The sequence below is a fragment of the Microtus oregoni genome, unplaced genomic scaffold, assembly GCF_018167655.1.
Source record: "Microtus oregoni isolate MIOR12 unplaced genomic scaffold, Mior012 000000F_ref0000247, whole genome shotgun sequence".
NCBI lineage: Eukaryota > Metazoa > Chordata > Mammalia > Rodentia > Cricetidae > Microtus > Microtus oregoni.
In genome coordinates this window covers 48,833,481-48,852,019 of record NW_024543059.1, presented here as the reverse complement: position 1 = coordinate 48,852,019, position 18,539 = coordinate 48,833,481, and the positions used below count along the sequence as shown (strand labels likewise).

The 18,539-nt window shown below is 42.2% G+C and overlaps 1 protein-coding gene and 1 non-coding gene across 4 annotated transcripts in view; one reads left to right on the top strand and one right to left on the bottom strand.

Annotated features, from left to right (window-relative positions):
• Positions 1 to 14,545, bottom strand: part of LOC121450714 (gamma-tubulin complex component 5-like) — a 56,573-nt gene extending 42,028 nt beyond the window's left edge. For 2 of the 3 annotated variants that reach the window (XR_005974636.1, XM_041655957.1), the window contains exons 1-10: positions 14,400 to 14,545; positions 12,976 to 13,029; positions 12,771 to 12,879; positions 11,153 to 11,249; positions 10,290 to 10,369; positions 8,983 to 9,118; positions 3,784 to 3,898; positions 3,099 to 3,188; positions 2,195 to 2,288; positions 1,499 to 1,745 (exon numbers count right to left, since the gene is read on the bottom strand). Coding sequence is in view for 2 of the 3 variants with exons in the window: in XM_041655957.1 (XP_041511891.1) it covers positions 1,499 to 1,745; positions 2,195 to 2,288; positions 3,099 to 3,188; positions 3,784 to 3,898; positions 8,983 to 9,118; positions 10,290 to 10,369; positions 11,153 to 11,249; positions 12,771 to 12,879; positions 12,976 to 13,029; positions 14,400 to 14,545 (1,168 nt within the window). In the remaining variant the exon portion in view is untranslated. Of the gene's footprint in view, positions 1 to 1,498; positions 1,746 to 2,194; positions 2,289 to 3,098; positions 3,189 to 3,783; positions 3,902 to 8,982; positions 9,119 to 10,289; positions 10,370 to 11,152; positions 11,250 to 12,770; positions 12,880 to 12,975; positions 13,030 to 14,399 lie in introns of all 3 variants that reach the window. The other variant, XM_041655964.1, reaches the window with a different exon arrangement.
• LOC121454445 lies at positions 5,526 to 5,632 on the top strand. Its single transcript, XR_005975240.1, has one exon. It is a non-coding gene; the product is annotated as a U6 spliceosomal RNA (small nuclear RNA).
• Positions 14,546 to 18,539: the final 3,994 nt, after the last annotated feature.

Genomic DNA, 18,539 nt, shown 5'->3' with positions numbered 1-18,539 from the left:
AGAAATGGGCTAAATTAATACATGAGAATTAGCCTAGAAGAGGCTAGATATAATGGGCCAGGCAGTGTTTTTATGAATACAGTTTGTGTGTTGTTATTTCAGAGCATAGGCTAGCCGGGCGGCAGGAAAGCAGGCCTGCTTGCCTCATCACTACACGATACACTATACACAAACTCCTCATCACTACACGATACACTATACACAAACTCCTCCTCACTACACGATACACTATACACAAACTCCTCATCACTACACGATACACTATACACAAACTCCTCATCACTACACGATACACTATACACAAACTCCCCTACCACATCCTAGTTCAGTGAGGGGTAAGGAAGCTACAAAGTGGGGCTCAGTCAAGTTCTTGAACATCAGGGCAGTTGTTCAGGTCTATCCGTGTGGCAGAGTAGCAAGTCACAACGACACTATGCTGCCCCATACTGCTAGGCCTGCGGTCTGGCTACTGTGCTGCTGTAACATTTGGGTGTCCTAGCTGATTCTATAATTATGGAAAATTTTATCACTGAGAGAAACAAGGGAACACAGGAGCTCTTGTGCTACTCAGTCTTTAGTTAAAAAAAAAAGTACTAATAATAAAATCGAAAATTAAAGATGGAAAAAAAAACCACACACTGGTTGACCACTTATACCTGTCATATTCGTGAAGAAAAAATTTGTTTAGTAACATATAACAAGATTCTGCTCACAGAGCACAAATGTACTTATATTTAATTGTAGAGAAATACATAAAAATCTAGAAGCCACATATGTGATTATATATATTCTCTTACTTATTAATTCCATTACACATATGTAATTACTGTAGTGTATATGTGGTAATCATTGCAGCTACACTGATAACAGCAAAGGGGAAAACTGGGCTATAGTATGAAACAAAACAGTTACTGTAAAAAGAAATATGGGAGCTCTTATAGGCACACACAGCAGCCACTAAAAGGATGCACAAGAAGCTGCTTGTCTTGGGAGGGGGACCTAGAGCAAGAAAAACTGTTCGTTGGAAGTTGTTCTGTATGTTTTAGAGAGACAAATGGTTTCCATATTTGTGTGTGTGTACACGTGGGCATGGGTAGTGGGGGAGGTAGGTAGATATGTGTGCCACAGGGCACATGTGGAAGTAGGACACAGACCACAGGAACTGGTTTTCTCTATCACGCAGGCCTACAGACAGGACACAGACCACAGACACTGGTTTTCTCTATCACGCAGGCCTACAGACAGGACACAGACCACAGGAACTGGTTTTCTCCATCACGCAGGCCTACAGACTGGACTCAGGTTGTAAAGTTTGGTGGCAAATACCTTTATCAGACGAGCTAACTCCCCCACCCTAAATCACTTTTAAAATGAATTTTAAAATTCATGAGGATTACTGATTTGCAATATAATTTTGAAACCTTTTATCAAAAATAAATAACTTCATTAATATTCAAAATGAATTAGATAGCTTATGAATTAAATGAAATTTCCCTACCGCTACTGATGATGCACTTCTCAAACTCTGCAAGCTCCTCTTTGAAGTTGATGAAATACTTGTAGAGGGCCCACATGAATGCTTGGTATGTTCTAAATGGAGCTTCAGGAGGCTTCTTGGGTCCAGAGCAATTTCCGGGTGACAGGCTCTCAGAGCTGTGCCCCATGACTTCATCAATGAACTCCTGGAGCCGAAACACAACCTGGCCATATGCTGCTATCTGCTCAAGCACAGATCGCAAACAGCTCTGCAACAAAAGCCAGGCATAATCATTCGTATCTCGTCTTCCACAGACGTTTACATTAACCTCTCTACACTGAAAAAGACTGCTTCTACAACTGTTTAAAACTTTGGTACAGGACAGAGTAACATGTGAGTTTAGCTCATATTCAAAAGACACAATGAACATCAATTATGACTTACACCTTTTAAAAACACACAGGAAGTACAGGAAAAATCATTACACTATACAGCTTTCTCAGTACAGATTAAAGAAAGTAGAGAACGAAATGAAACTTAAATGTCACAAATAATACTTAAGAACTGACTAAGCCCTGCAATGATGCACTACTTAATTTTGATTTTTAGAGTTTTTACTATATTCAATGTGATATTGTATAATGTTCTAAAGTTATATTACCATTTAAAATACTGCTTAGTTATAATTTTTAAGTGACAATAAATACAAATACTTACATGTGTCAAATGAGCTACGATAATATTGTTTCTCACAGTTACCTTTCCATCTATCAACTGAAATATAAACAGCTTTTTTACCCCTGAAAGTAACCTGAAATGAAATAAAAAGATCAACATACTAAATTTTACTAAAACCGTCACTAAAAGTATGGCTGAGAAATTTATTTTGAAATCCCGAACTGGGAAACAAAATAGCTTGATGACAAGATCATAAACTTCATGGGATTAAGCTAAGACTCAAGATATTCTAACACTACTCTACAAATTCAACAGTTAGCTGGGTGGCGGTGATGCACACCTTTAATCCCGGTACTTGGGTGGCAGAGGAAGAAAGATCTCTGTGAATTTGAGGGCAGCCTGGTCTACAAATCGAGCTCCATAAAGAGAATCTCTGTCTCAACAAGCAAGCAAGCAAGCAAGCAAACAAACAAACTTCAACAGTCACCCCTACATACACATACACACCTCTCCTACATTCCTGAGGATACAATGAGACCACTGCATGTCTGCAATAGTCAGAATGCTAACAGAATGTGAGCAGTACAGCTCTTGGCAGGAGCCCCTGGGCCCAGGGCTATCATAGGCTGCATTGGACTTGTAGTGTTGGGGAACTAGCACAGACATCCCTCACAGACACATTTCAGATCAAAGCACTAAGCAGCAAATCTTGCTTTGAATTCAGATATTCAAAAATGATGGTCTAACTCAACCCCAAATTATTTAAAATGGGAAAGAATATATCAAAATCACACAATTGTCACAGTGAAATCTGAAGTCTGAACTTCATCTTTAAGGCCTGTTTCTAGCCTGCAGGTGGAAATCCTTGGTTATAGTCCTTAAGAGCAAAAGAATATTATTTTACTTCTCAATAATAAAATCTCCCAGGCTAAATGAATCTTACCATAGGGTTTCCCGAATAACCTGTGTCTCAGTAACCACCACCTTGTCATCTGGAACATACAGTGGATCACTGCTGTACAGGTGTTGGTCCCTATTAAAGAGCAAACACCAAAAGGTCAACAGAAAGGTTTTTAGGTAACATTACTTGCCTCAATGAATATCTGCAATTTTATACTCAGCAATCAGCAAATAAACACAGGAAATGCCTTCAGTGCACTCCACATTAATTCTCCACAGTCACCGAAATCTTTGTAGTGAAGCATGGTCAGAGCAATCACAATTGTTTATCATTCAATAAGCAAACGCTTAAAACTATGCAATGTTTTTTTTTTTAAAAAAAAATCAGCGTATTTTTATAGAAAGTACATTAAAACGGAATCTAGATATACATTAGCGTACACCAGTCCACTTACACTGATAATAAAAATACTACTATCAAGGAATTTCACCGTACTCAATACTAATTACAAACTGCTCAGGGGAGCAGGACTCAGCTCAGCGAAACTGTGCATGTCTCGTGTCTAAGGCCAGCGACCACACCCCAGCACCACACGTATGCATAAGTGCTCCACTACAGCTGCTTAAAACTAAGGGACTTACAATTCAAGGTCGGACTTGATAACATCACAAATCAAAAGCAAATCTTTAAATATTTATCATTATATTAAACGAAAAGTTTAGCTTACCAGACAGCAGCTAAATTGGAATGCAAATGCAGACTGTGTGGGATCCAGGAACGCCTGGTTGTCCAGTACTGATGGACGACATGCTGCTCCAGCCAGCTCCGGCTATCTGGCTCATCTGCTAGAAGAAGTGGACTAGGTATCAGTTTTCATAGTGTGATGGGAAGTGCTCACTTGGGATGAGCCCCTGTCTACGAGGACTTCACGTGGCCCCTACCTGGACTGTAAGTGAGAGGGCTGACCTGTGCTGTCACAAAGAAGATGCAAGGTCTAAGAATTAGAAGGAGGGGATAAAACTAGGAGGTCTGTGGATTAATACCAGTCACTCACATAAAAAAAAAAAAAAAAAAAAAAAAAACTACCAAAGTTAAGATGAAGATTTACCAAAAATGTATAACAGACAAACTGCAGAAACCAACAGTATTCTCCTATCCCTATATAAACAAAGCAAAACAAACTGCTCAAGATTCTCAGCAATAAAAATTGTAGCACACGCAAAAATTACTAGATGAATACTTGTGAATTTAGAAAAGAATATTACCAATAAACAAACAAAATAACCCCCAAATTTCATAGGACTGGAATATAGCTCAGGGCATAGCATTTACTCAGCATTCACAATGCTCTATGTTTAATTCCCCCAAGCAAATAATAATTAACTTTTCTAAGTTTAATATAATTAGAAACAATGGAGGTATTGTTGGCCTCCCCAAGCTAACTCTACCAATTTAAGCTAATCAAAAAATCGTGTTGGATTTGTCTAACACACTGCTTCTAAATGTCCATGGAAGAGTCTAAGTTCATAAAGTGCAAAGGATGGGATACATATTCTATGTATTACGACAGAACAACAAAGCCACAAAAAAAGTCTGTTCCTGGGTAGACGAACGCTAAAATAATAAACAAAAGATCTGTAAAAAGTACAAATGAAAGCTTGATACATAATCAAGACAAAACCACCAAACAACGATTCTGCTGGAAAAACTGCCTCATTGGACAGTAAGTAGATCCTTCAACCTGGTGTCATATAAAGACGTAGACCTCGGACCAAATAACCCAAATGTGATCCTTTCCAGGCTCTAGCCAGGTGAGTGCAGCCTTCACCCTCATCAAGGAAACCTCTCGGCAGAGACGAAAACCACTACAGAAAACCACAGCCAGCCAAAAGGCAGATCGGTGGAGCCCAATCCCAACTGATGCATCTACAAGCCTACTGCATCTAAGGCTCAGAGATCACTGTAGAAGAGAAAGTTTGCTTTGAGATTGTGTCTCCTAGGAATGTCAGAAAATATATACATAAAGTCCCGCAAACATGGCTGCCTAAACATGATCTGAACAAGGACAACACCAACAAACATGCTAATGTGGATTCAAGAGAGCTCATGAGGCCTCAATCCCACACAAAGAACTCTAAGCAATTAAGGAATGAGATGAGAGCTGGAGAGGGTAGTCTTCTCCAGGGAAGAGCACATACAAGAAACATACAGAGTAGTCTGTATTTATATATGTAATGACAATGAAAAAAGCTATGGATTTGGAAGAGAACAAAGGGAAGGTTTATAGAGAGAAAGGGAAGGGAAAAATGATGCGATTATATTATAGTCTCAAAAAATAAAACCAAAAACCATACCCAAATGAAACAATAATAAAACAAACATAGAAATAGAGGGAAATGTTGGTTTTAAGCAAAAATCCCAAGACCACACACTGACCATCTGAAATGTTTTTTAAGATTTTAAATTTTAGTGCTCGCTTCGGCAGCACATATACTAAAATTGGAACGATACAGAGAAGATTAGCATGGCCCCTGCGCAAGGATGACATGCAAATTCGTGAAGCGTTCCATATTTTTTGTATGGAATATATACATATTAGAGTACTACTCAGCAGTAAAAAACAAGGACTTCTTGAATTTTGCATACAAATGGATCGAAATAGAAAAACGCTATCCTGAGTGAGGTAAGCCAGACGCAAAAAGAGGAACATGGGATGTACTCACTCATATTTGGTTTCTAGCCATAAATAAAGGACACTGAGCCTATAATTCGCCATCCTAGAGAAGCTAAATAAGAAGGTGAATCCAAAGACAAACATATATGCATCCTCCTGAATATTAACCTTCATCAGGCGATGAAAGGAGACAGAGACCTACATTGTAGCACCGGACTGAAATCTCAAGGTCCAAATCAGGAGCAGAAGGAGAGAGAGCATGAGCAAGGAACTCAGGACTGCGAGGGGTGCACCCACACACTGAGACAATGGGGATGTTCTATTGGGAACCCACCAAGGCCAGCTGGCCTGGGTCTGAAAAAGCATGGGATAAAACCGGACTTGCTAAACATAGCGGACAATGAGAACTACTGAGAACTCAAGAACAATGGCAATGGGTTTTTGATCCTACTGCACGTACTGGCTTTGTGGGAGCCTAGGCAGTTTGGATGCTCACCTTACTAGACCTGGATGAAGGTGGTTGGTCCTTGGACTTCCCACAGGTCAGGGAACCCTGATTGCTCTTCGAGCTGATGAGGGAGGGAGACTTGATCGGGGGAGGGAAATGGGAGGCGGTGGCGGGGAGGAGGCAGAAATCTTTAATAAATAAATAAATTAAAAGATTTTAAATTTTATTTATGTGCATGTATATTTGTGTATATATGTTTGTATGTGCATGTGTGAGTGAGTATGTGTGTGCACACATGCATCTGTAGTACCCAGGGAAGCTTGAAGAGCTAGATTAGAGGTGTTGTGAGCAGTTCACTGGATGCTTAGAACTCAGGTCCTCTGGAAAAGCAGCAAGCTCTCTTAAGTGCTCAGCTACTTCTTCAGTGACTCAAATTCACATTTGATTTTTTTTTTTAAAAGAACAGTTTCTCTTTTTATCTAAGTCAGAAGAGTAAAAGCTATTTGCAAAATGTCTAAGGCCTAAGAACTGACACCTGATGAGGGAGGTCCTTCTGTATATATGCAGCTCTTATTGATTAACAAATACAGCTGCTTTGGCCTATGGCATGGCAGAATATAGTTAGGCTGGAAGAGATATAGAGAATAGGCAGAGTCAAGATCAAATGTAGCTGCCCAAAGGAAGGACAAGCTGAGACCTTACAGGTAGGCCACATCCTTGTGGCAATACACAGATTAATAGAAATGGGTTAATTTAAGAGTTACTTAAGAAGCTTGAGATAATAGGACAAACAGTGTTGTAATTAATAAAGTTTTGTGTGATTATTTGGGTCTGGATGGCTGGGAAACAAACAAGCAGTTTCCGTTTACAGACACAACAAAGAGCTCTGGGGAAGAGGGCAACAGATAGGAAACCCAGATGAAGCTAGGCATGATGGTACACTTCTCTAATCCCAGCACTCAGGTGGAAGAGGGATGAGGATGGGCTCAACTTACAAAGAGACCCTATCTAGAAACAACCTAAACTCCAGTGGAACAAGTACACAATAGCAGTTATCAAGAAATACACAGAAAAGTCACCAAGAACATGAGTCTTTAAATAACCAGTCAGAGAGGCAGACCTAATCCAACACTTAGGAGACTAAGGGGGCAGGAACGTGGATCACAGCCAAATTCTCACACAAGTCCAGACTGTGCAGGTAACTTGAGGCCTATCAAAAGGGAATACTGTAGCGAGCAGCATAGAGCCACATCTGATGGAGATGTATAATCAACTCCTGAGACGGCTAAGGCTTGACTTATGCTATGATCACGCAATGATTATCAGCTGCTTGCATATGCGTGGACCTAAAGGCAATGCCCACCTGGTAATCCGGGATTGGCAGCCCATGCCTACTTAAGGGCTGGGAGAGGTTTGCCCAGGAGAGAGGAGAGAGAAAGTGAATAAAGTCCTGGAATAAACTGCAGTGAGAAGAGCTCCAGTGTGTCGCGCGTCTTCCTTGCTGGACAAGGTGGGGCATGACAGGTGGTGGCCTCGTACGACTTGTCCCCTCCCCGTAAGGGCCACCAACTGTCACGCCCCACCTCGTCCAGCAAGGATGACGTGACCACCGGAGCTCTTCTCACTGCAGTTTATTCCAGGACTTTATTCACTTTCTCTCTCTCCTCTCTTTCCCTCTCTCTCTGGGCAAACCTCTCCCAGCCCTTAAGTAGGCATGGACTGCCAATCCCAAATTGCCAGGTGGGCACTGCCTATAGTTTCACGCATAGGCAAGCAGCTGATAATCATTGCGTGATCAGGCCCCAGCCAATATTAGGAGCTGATTATCAGATGTGGCTTCATGCTGCTCTCTACAGAACACGAGATGAGATGATGAAACTGAATCTTCCACACTTCAGGAACAGAGGAAGGAAAGTCCCATACCAATGTGGGCGAGTCTCAGGAGAGAGACCTAAGGAAAGTTCAGAGACAAGTTACTGGTAATCATGGAATTTAACACACCAGCCAACATGTTTCACAATGCAGAAACAATGGCACATATAGACAGCAAACACATTAGAACAAGTGTTAAAACTAGCTGACAGGAAAGAGGAAATAAAACTGGGAATCAGAGAAAAGCTGACAAGATATGTACAATAGGATGACTTTATAATCTTCCAGTTTCTTAGAATTTCTACCAATTCATATTGCTCACTGACAAAAAGATAAGCATTCAAGTAAAACATAAACTCTCCTCTTTCTCCTCTTGCTGAGAGAGGTTTCACAACAACAAAGAGAACATTCAGACTAGGCAGTCAGAACTACTTCTGAAAACCTGTCTTTTAGAGCTGGAGAGAGGACTCAGTGGTTAAGGGCACTGGCTACACTTGCAGAGGACCCAAGAGTGACCCCCAGCACCCAAATGGTGGATCACAACCATCTGTAACTCCAGTTCTAGGGGCTCTGATGCCCTCCTCTGACCTCTGGATACCAGGCATACACATGGTACACAGAGGAACAAGGAACACCCCCGCATAAAATAATAATAAAAATTTAGAAAAACCCTACATTCTACATTTCATAGTGCTGTTTTTCTTATTTGAAGTGATATAAGGGATAAAAGCTACAGTGCTACTTCTTAGGCACGCACTTAAGACAGTTTAGGGTTCGTTAACAACGTCAGGGCTTATCAACAGCCTCATCAAAGCCATCAATCTTAAACCTGTTGTTAGGGGTTATCAACAGTCTCATCAACACCAGCAGTCTTAAACCTGTCACTTGAGACCTCTAGTGAGATGAAACCAGCCCTCAGCCATGTAGAATACCTTCCCAGGCGACATGAAGTCCTCCCTTTCTGCTGGGGTCTTGTTCCTCCAATGGGGTCCTGTCTACCTGTATCCCTGAGTCTTCTCTGCTCAAGGGCTGCTGTGCGTCTTCATCACCACTGTCTTCAGACCAGTTCTGAGTGAAGGAGAAAGAGATCTCGAGACTGTGGCAATTACAGTGACTTAGTTGTAAAAACAATGAACAGTTCCATAGAGAAGCAAAAGCCAAATAAAATTTTGTCTTTTCAAAGTTTCCATAATGGGAATAGAATAGTTTGAGGTGATAAAAATCAAGACTGAAGTATGACATCTCCATGTACGTGCGTAGTGCAGATGAAGGCGAATCTCAGAACAGAGACCTAGCGAGACTAACAGGTGACAAGGAAGGACAGAATGCAAATGAAAGTGTCTGTGAGTCAGTCACGAAGACTACAGAAAACTCAAGTTTTCCTAGTTTGAACTTCATCAGTTTTATTTTTTTGTGGATATGTGAACTCAAATTTCTGAGACTAGAAATAGCAAGAAATAATTCGAATTCTAAAGAATCCAGCATGCATCTTTGAGGCAGTGTCTATGAGAGTAAGTTTTGCTTTTCAATTTTCTTGATCAATAGTATAGTACAGTAGGAACTAAACATGATGAGTCACTGGGTACAGCTATTCCTTGACCTACAGTACAGTAGGAACTAAACGTGATCAGTCACTGGGTACAGCTATTCCTTGACCTACAGTACAGTAGGAACTAAACGTGATCAGTCACTGGGTACAGCTATTCCTTGACCTACAGTATAATAGGAACTAGACGTGATCAGTCACTGGGTAAATTTATTGCACTGACCTATCTACACATTTCTGTTCTAGAAAAGGGTACTATAACCTGAGAAGTTTTCTCCTTTTCTTGTTTGAAAACACACCAAATAGCTACAGTATTATATAATCTGTAAACTGTATTGACATACATTGATTTGGCCCAAAATCCTAATAAATCTTCCACAGTTAATTTTTAAAGCATGACTTTATTAAATTTTACTCAGAGACTGAGTATTATGCACACACACAAATGAGCTGCTCACCATGGCTCACACGTGCAGGTAAGAGGAGAATTTGCACAAGTTGCTCTTCTCCATCTAACTAAGGTGTTCAGGATTGGCACTAAGGTTTACCTGAGAAGCCAAACTTACCGGCTTAGTGAAGAGAAGTCCTGTTTAAATAGCATGTTCTATGGCAGAGAGACACACTAAGACTACTGCCGGCTAATGGGCATGTACTTATAATATAATGTGCAGTGTCAAAACCGCAGCCGCTTACTGGTGTGTCGACATCTGGACCAAGGCCAATCTCTTCACCTTCCATCAAGTATTTCCCCCAGTCAAAATCATCTTTCTTTTCTAAAATTTAACAAAGGAATCTCGTTAGCTTTACCATAAATATCTGGCAGAAAAAAAAAAAACAACAAAATCCTAAGCACCACAAAACTACAGGAAAAGAAATCCACATGAAACTCAAAATACCTTCAAAAAACCATGTTAACAAACATTGAGATAGTTCTGACTGGTGCAGTGTCTGATGTTTGCCTCGCATGCACGAAGCCATAGGCTGGCTCTTTAATACTGCATTAGCTGGGCACAGCAGCAAACACCTGTAATCCTTGAACTTAAGGAAATTCAAGGCCACCCTTGCCTACATAGTGAGCTTGAAGCCAGTTTGGTGTGTCTTTTTAAGAAACTTTGTCTTAAAAAGAGAAAAAAGAAAGAAAAAAAAGGAAAGAAACAATAAATCCAAATTTAATGTATCTTTTATCACTTCAATTAATTCACCATAAAAAGTTCTACCTGAATGTATGCCTTTATGACAGAAAAGGGCACCAGATCTCATTATAGAAGGTTGTGAACAACCTTGTGGTTGCTGGGAATCGAACTCAGGACCTCAGGAAGAGCAGTCAGTGCTCTTAACCACTGAGCTATCTCTCCAAGTGTACAGATCTTACATTTTAAGTGAAATTTTGCAAGCCCATCCAAAGCAACAGAAATAATTTAATTTCCCAATTTTAAAATTTTTTGGTTTTCAAGATAGGGCTTCTCTATGTAGCCCTGCCAAGGATTTTTTACAACTTTCAATAAAAATCCAAACAATTACTAGGAAATGAAATCACTCTGTGTCTGATAACATACCCACTTCTTTGTCTCTTGGCGTCTCCACATAGCTGCGGTTGGAAGGAGAATCAGACAGACACAGGAGGAGGGACAGTAAGGAATAATGGGTATCCGTCTGTAAAAAGAAAGTGAGAATGGCTGGTGAGCGTTTCTCAGAGTAGACCGAGCAGGAGAGAGTAATTTACACTCGCACTTTCCTTGTTTCAAAAAACATGAGTTACCATCCAATCAATTCTTATCTCTAAACGCTCTTCACATTCCAATGTTTATACAGATGTGAAATCTAAATGGCATTAAGTCTGATTCTCTATTGCTTTTCTTTTCTCTTTGGTTTTCCATTACAGGGTTTCTCTGTGTAATAGCTCTGGCTGTCCTGGAACATGCTTTGTAGATCAGGTGGATCTTGAACCCAGAGATCTGCCTGCCTCTGCCTCCCGGTGCTGGGTTAAAGGACTGTCCACTATCACTGCCTTAGGGGCACTGCCAGCAGGCTGACCATGTCCCAGTGAAAGGCCACACCCCCACGGCACACCGACAGGCTGACCATGTCCAGTGAAAGGCTACACCCCCACGGCACACCGACAGGCTGACCATGTCCAGTGAAAGGCCACACCCCCACGGCACACCGAAAAGCTGACCATGTCCAGTGAAAGGCCACACCCCCACGGCACACCGACAGGCTGACCATGTCCAGTGGAAGGGCACACCGACAGCATAACTAGATCTGATGGGGTTCAGATGCTCAGCAGTTAAGAGCACTGACTGCTCTTCCAGAGGACCTGAGTTCAGTTTGCAGCACCCACATGGCAACAAGATCTGATACACACACAGACATACATCAGGCAAAACACCAATGCATATGATATAAAACTAAACAAATTATTTTTAATAATTAGCTTTGATGGGTTAAAATAAAATAGGACACAAAATTGGATGGGTAGGGAAGAAGGGATGAATCTGGGAGGATTTGGTGTGGGGTGAACATGGTCAAAACTCATCGTAGGAAATTCTCAAAAGACATAGTAAAGACCAACAACAACAAAAATAAGGGAGAGCACGCAAGAACACACATCCTCATTCTAGCAAACAAATAATGTAATCTCAATTTCACCAACCAAGACTCACTAAACATTTTGAGACAGTACATCATTAGGTAGTTTTGTCTTGGGTGAGCCTTACAGAGTACACTCACACAAACTCAAGGCACAGCCTATCACATACGTGCTCATTTCTGCTCTATTCACCTCCACAGTCTCTCATGACTGCAGTCTATATTTGTAAATGGTAATAAACCGCAACAATGAAAATACCAGACTTCGAAATTCTGAGAGTTCTTGTAGCAAATCACTGCACCTAAGGGAGACCTTGGGGCTCCTGACATTTGGGATGTAGCAGGTGTTATCTGAAAAGTTTAAGGCAACCAGGCAATGTTGTAAGCTATGCCAACCGCGAATTTCAAATGGCAGAAAATACCAAGTGAGAAGAGCGAACAAGAGCACATTGCTCACTTCACAGCAAATCTGAGGCAACAGCTAACTTGTTCCAGCCAGAGGATGTCTGGAAGAGATGCCGAGCTGATGACAACCGCACTGCAGAGAACAAACACAGCACAGAGAGCACACGCCTGAAGGCTCACCTTTGTTTTCTCCACACCGGGGAGTGGCGCACTGAGAAACTCTGTGGTTAGTCTCTTCCAACTAGCAGCTTTGCCGAGGTCAGAATGAATGGTGAATTTTTCATAAATCCTAAAATATTTTTTAAAAAAAATCAACTGATAGCAAAGGATCTTGATGAAAACACATTAATGAATGAATATATGCAGATATACAGACTCAACATACCCTTCTATTGTTTTTTGTATCTTGTGACTGTTGACATCCAAGAAACGATGAAATCTGGTGAAGATAAATGCAATTTTTAATGCCAATTTTGCCATATAGCTCATGCATGCTTGAGCCATAGCTCTCTGTATTCCTACATACGCCCGATACTCCTCACAACCCTGTTCTCCAGATCCCACGTTCAGTATAACAAAGTTTCCTAGGATTTTTGATAGGTCTTGTTAGGTGGCTCAGCACTCACTGGGAAGCTAAGGATAGCCTGCAACTCACAGCAATCCTCCTGCCTGAGCCACCCAAATGCTGCATTATGCCTGTCATTATGCCTGGCTTTTGTCTTCTCAATATAAGAGAGAAGTCCTGTGGAAGTCTTAACACCCATCCTCTGAGTAATTTTGCGTTTTAAACACACAAAATGAAATACAAAGAAAAGCAAGCATATTCAAGTACAATTACCAAATATTTAAAAAGCTTTGGTAAGGGTCTGGAGAGATGGCTCAGAGGTTAAGAGCTCTTGCCATTTTTCCGGGAGACCCAGTTTCCATTCACAGCACCCACAACTGTCTATAACTCCAGTTCCAAGGCAGCTACCTTCTTCTGGTCTCCACGGGCACCAGGTACACACATGGCAATGGCGCACACACACACATGTACATAAAGGCAAATCACTCATACACATAAACAATAGAACCTAACATCAGCAGTGGGATCAAAGACTGTCATTAATGTAATAATAAAGAACACTTGGGAATAACCTTAAGTAGTTGTAATACAACGTGAAAGACACCTTTTCTCTTGGTGATAGATATGCTTTTGCTACTGTTATTATACCATGCAACATCTTAATTGTTTCCCAACTCAAACATGAACACCTACCTCGCCTCCTGCTGCTAGAAGTATGAGAAAAATTGCTAAAGACACAATTACTTTTTGAGTTCCATGACTTATGAATCATTATAGGTTACAACTAAAAATTGCACTTGTGATTTTAGACAGTTGGCATGCTTTCCATGAACCTGAGAGGTCTGTATCCTCACAAACTAGGAAGATACTCATGTCTGGGCTTATAAATCAAGATCGCAGACTTTGACAAACTGTTCCGTGTATAAGGAGACTTTTAATGGGCATGCTACGTGTTGTTCAGTAGTAGAACCTGAGTTTGTTTTATGCGAAAGGAGGACACAGAATCGGGGAAATCTGCAAGCGGCCTGAGCAAGAAGAAAGGAGTTGCTGAGACTTAACATTCATTTTCTCAGCAATTAAAAAAATACTTTTGATGTGCAGTGAGAGCAGAATGACTCCGTTTTCAAAGCGTTTCTCACAAGGGCACTTCGGGGAGACCGAGGCACAACAGCAGCCGGCGGCTCCCAGGAGGCCGCACCCCCGTCCGCCCGCCCGTCCGCCCGCCCGCAGCCGAGACCCCACACCTGAAGTTGGACCACACGAAGTCCAGCGCCAGTCGGAAGTTGGGGTCCGCCTGGTCCCGCAGGCCAGTGACCCGCCGGACAAGCTCACACACATCGCGCTCCAGCAGTCGGTCCATCCGGCTCCCGGAAGCCCAAGGCCGGGCCATGCCCGCCACCTGCCTATCAGGAGTCTCCGCGGCCTCGCGGCTGATCTCGCGAGACTTCCGGCTCGGGCGGCCCCGACGACGCCGGAAGTGTGCCTGCGGGAGTCGCTGCAGCCGCCGTGCTGGGCTCCGGGGTGACGCGGTACTAACTTGCAGCAGCGTCTCGGCTTGCGGGATTTGCGAGATGCAGTGCGTCTCTGTGCGGTGAGGATGTTTGCTCTTTCTGCTTGCACGTTGGGAAATTAGTGTTCTTAGGGTTTTTAACGTTATTTCTTATGATCATTGTATTTAATAAGGGCCTTGATTCATGCTTTGCGTTCTGACGTATTCTGAGGGCAACCGGGTTTCTATTTCAGTGTACGGTTCCCATCATATTTTGAGAGAAATAAATAAAAATTATTTACTTACTCATGCTCCGAGCTTCGGTTTCTCCGCCAGATGATCCAAAGTGGGTTCTCGGTGCCACCCATTAAAATATACGGTTCTGATTAGACCAGGGACACGGTTAAAACAGAAATAGGATCCGTTTATTACAGGGGTTCTCACCCTTCCTAAAGCTGGGACCCTTTAATTCAGCTCCTCATGTTGTGGTGAGCCCAACCAAAAAATTATTTCATTACGATTTCATAACTGTAATCCTGCTTCTGTAAGGAATCATAATGTAATTATCTGATAGGTGATCCCTATCAGAGGAAGGACTAAGGTACCTCGATTGTATAATACAGGTTTTTCCACACACACTGTGCATTGCCCTAAGAGGCTTTTGACTTTATTTTGCTACTAGGTAGACCCAGAAAAATCATCATTGCACAATCACCCCTATCAAGCAACGGCTGTTAACTTATCCCTGGGAATAGAGAAAGAGCCACCCTGTGAGTCCAATGGGGGAGAATTGAAACTGTGAGGGCACATGGCCTAGTCCAACCATATCAGGTAAACCAGCCCAAGGTCTTGTCAGACACTAGATGGAAAAAAGCAAAGCATATCCCTCCCTACCAAGACCCCCATAAAGTGACAAATTCTGACATTGTGGAAAGACACAGCACACACACTCAGGACTCAGTCTTTGTTTTATAAGAATCAGATGGGGAAGATTCCAGTCTCCCTAACTTTGGCTTTATTCTTGTGTTAATTTGGATGCTACCTTCTCTCTTGTCTTATCTGCATCCCCAGCTCTGTTCCCAAAACTTCTTTGGGGCATTTGTCTTCTATTGCTGTGAAGGGACACCATGGCCCTGGCAACTCTTATAAAAAGGAAAAACATTTAATTGAGGTTGCTTAAAGTTTAGAGGCTAATCCGTTATCATCATGGTGGGATAACGGTAGGGTGCAGGCGTTTATTGTGCTGGAGATGAGAGTTCTACATTTTGCAGGCTATAGGAAGTGAACTGTCTCACTGGAAGTGGCTGGAGCATATATGAGACCTCAAAACCCGCTGCCACAGTGACAAACTTCCTTCAGCAAGGCCACAACTCCTAATAGTGCCTCTCCCTTTTGGGGGCCGTTTTCTTTCAAACTATACAGTATTAAAAGGGTGAATCCTTGCCTAGGAAGGATCATAAGCTAGTTTCTTCTGGATTTTCTACGGTAGTTGACTGGAATCAGTCAGCAGTACAGGTTTGGTTTGAAATTGTCTTTTAAGCTAGAGTGATTGGCCCCAGGCTTGCAGGGTACAAGGACACATAGGTCTTTCTGCACCGTCACCTCCCTTTCTCCTCAAGGTATAACTCTTCTTGGCCTCACCCACCACCCCTTCACCCCCCAGAGCGGCAGCAGCAATAGCAACAGGGCTATCAGGAGAAGTCTGTCTCTGTCTCTTTGAAGAACAAAGAGATGTAAGGCCTACCTGAAGCAGGGGGTGAGGCCAGCACAGCGGCTGCCTCAGGAAGAGGAGCATCAGACCCAGGCACTGTTAGGCTCCTTGGATTACTTCTGGAACCCTAACACCAACATGGCCCATAAATGACTCTGCTGCTGTCCATCCCGTACCCCATCATCCTTCCCTGTGGGTGACATTTTCCGCACAGTGAAAAAGGGGTCCCCTTTGACCACACCCAAGAGTTTTCCTTGACACTGGATATTGGAGAGGGTGGGGTAGGCGACAAACAATGGGGCGGAGTGCTTGAAGGAAGACCACATGATGATGGACAATATGGGGACAGCAACAGACCCCTGGTGTTGCGTTCTCAGGGGACCTGGAGTGGAGACTCCCAGGCTGGGAATGTCTAACTCTTGCTGCTATAGGGGGAAATATTTTCTAACTGTGTAGGCAATGGCTCTGTTTCCATGGATTTATTGCATATCGTCCATGTTATGATAAGTGGGCAAGTTGGGACCTTCGCTGGTGAGGGACAAATATGGCATACAGATAGACCTTGAGTGTGGAGTTTACTGAGACAAAGGGAATGGGGAGGAAAGAGGGAATGGGAGGGGGGAGAGAAAGAAGAAGAGAGAGACAGAAGGACTGAAAGCTGCCTCCTCAGACAAAGGAAAGAAAGGAGAGCAGGAAGACAGCGGGAGTAGGCAGGGCTTGTCTCTTAAAGGGACAGAGTACTGTCTGCCAGACATGAGGCAGGGCGCAGGGCTTGATGCACTGTGGCAGGTTCCCAAGGAGCAGGGCCAGTGGTGTGCCTCAGTGCTAATAGTCATGCAGTTCAAAATTCTCCTGACTTTTTTCTTCTGCTTTATACTCTATAAACATGAGATTTAGCTTCTCAATTTATAGCTGTTGGAATCTGCATGTGTGAAATCTTTTATTGAAATATTGTCTACAATTGCTTGAATTCATGGACCAGTTTTTGGATAATGGGTGCTTTGATTATGTTATGTCTTTTAACTCATTGACATGCTGTAACATATCATGTATATTATGATATCATATACATGTATAATGTTAAATAGAATTCATGTTGATTTCCTTGGATTCCTCCATTTCAACAATTCTTAGGTACGTAAGGTCATTGTTGTTGGTTTTTCTGTTTCTTTGTTTTGTTTTTCAGGAGAGGGTTTCTTTCTTTATATCAGACTGTCCTTAAACTCACAGAGATCCACCTGCCTCTGCCTCTTGAGTGCTGGGATTAAAGGCATGAGCCACCACCAAGGCTATAAGTCTATTATTGCCTTCAAACTTTTTTTTTTGATTTGAGACCCTGGAACACTTGAGAGGGGAGAGCAGGCACAACCCTAGTCAAGAAGTTATTTCCAATCGAAAACAAATTATAAAGGAAAGAATAATTTTCTCCAGTAGTTTCTCGTGGGTTGTGCTCACCGGCTGACAGCCAACTGAAACTAAACTCTGATATTTTTGGAGATTTCTTCATATGGCTTTGCGTGAGCATTTGTGACCTTAGTCGTCCTTGTCTCGTATATGATGATTTCCAGCTTTGTGTTTTTATGTATTTTTTTCATATGTGTGTTTCTCATACCTTTTCTTTTTAAACATTCAGCATAGTTTGTTTTATTAGCCTGCTTGTTTTCTGAAGAGAAAGAGAAAGAAGGTATGGGGTTAGATGGGGAGAGAGGTGGAGAGCATCTGGAGGAGGTGAGGGAGGGAAAACCATGATCGAAATATATTGTATGAACATTTTTTTAAAGAAAAAAATTTTTATAATAAAATTTTCCTGACTTTAACAGTAAGATTGAGTCACTTAAAGTTGTCTGAATTTCCCAAATATCCTTCACTATCTGAAAGGGCAGTAGTGATATTTTTTACTTGATATTTCAGTCCCTGTTTCTCATCTGTGTCAGAAAAATACACGATTGGGGTCAGGGGAGATGAAGGAGTGAAGTGGCTGCTGCAATAGCAGACGAGCTGGGTTCAGAACGCCAGACTTCACATTGATATACAAACGGGCGAGGTGGGAGAGGTGGCGTGGAAGCAGTCAGAATGGGGGGCTCTGAGGTCAACCAGAGACTCTGTCTTGAAAACAGAATGTAGAAAGTGAAAAGATATCTAGTCTACTTCTGGCCTCCATATGCACAGGTCAGCACCCCACAC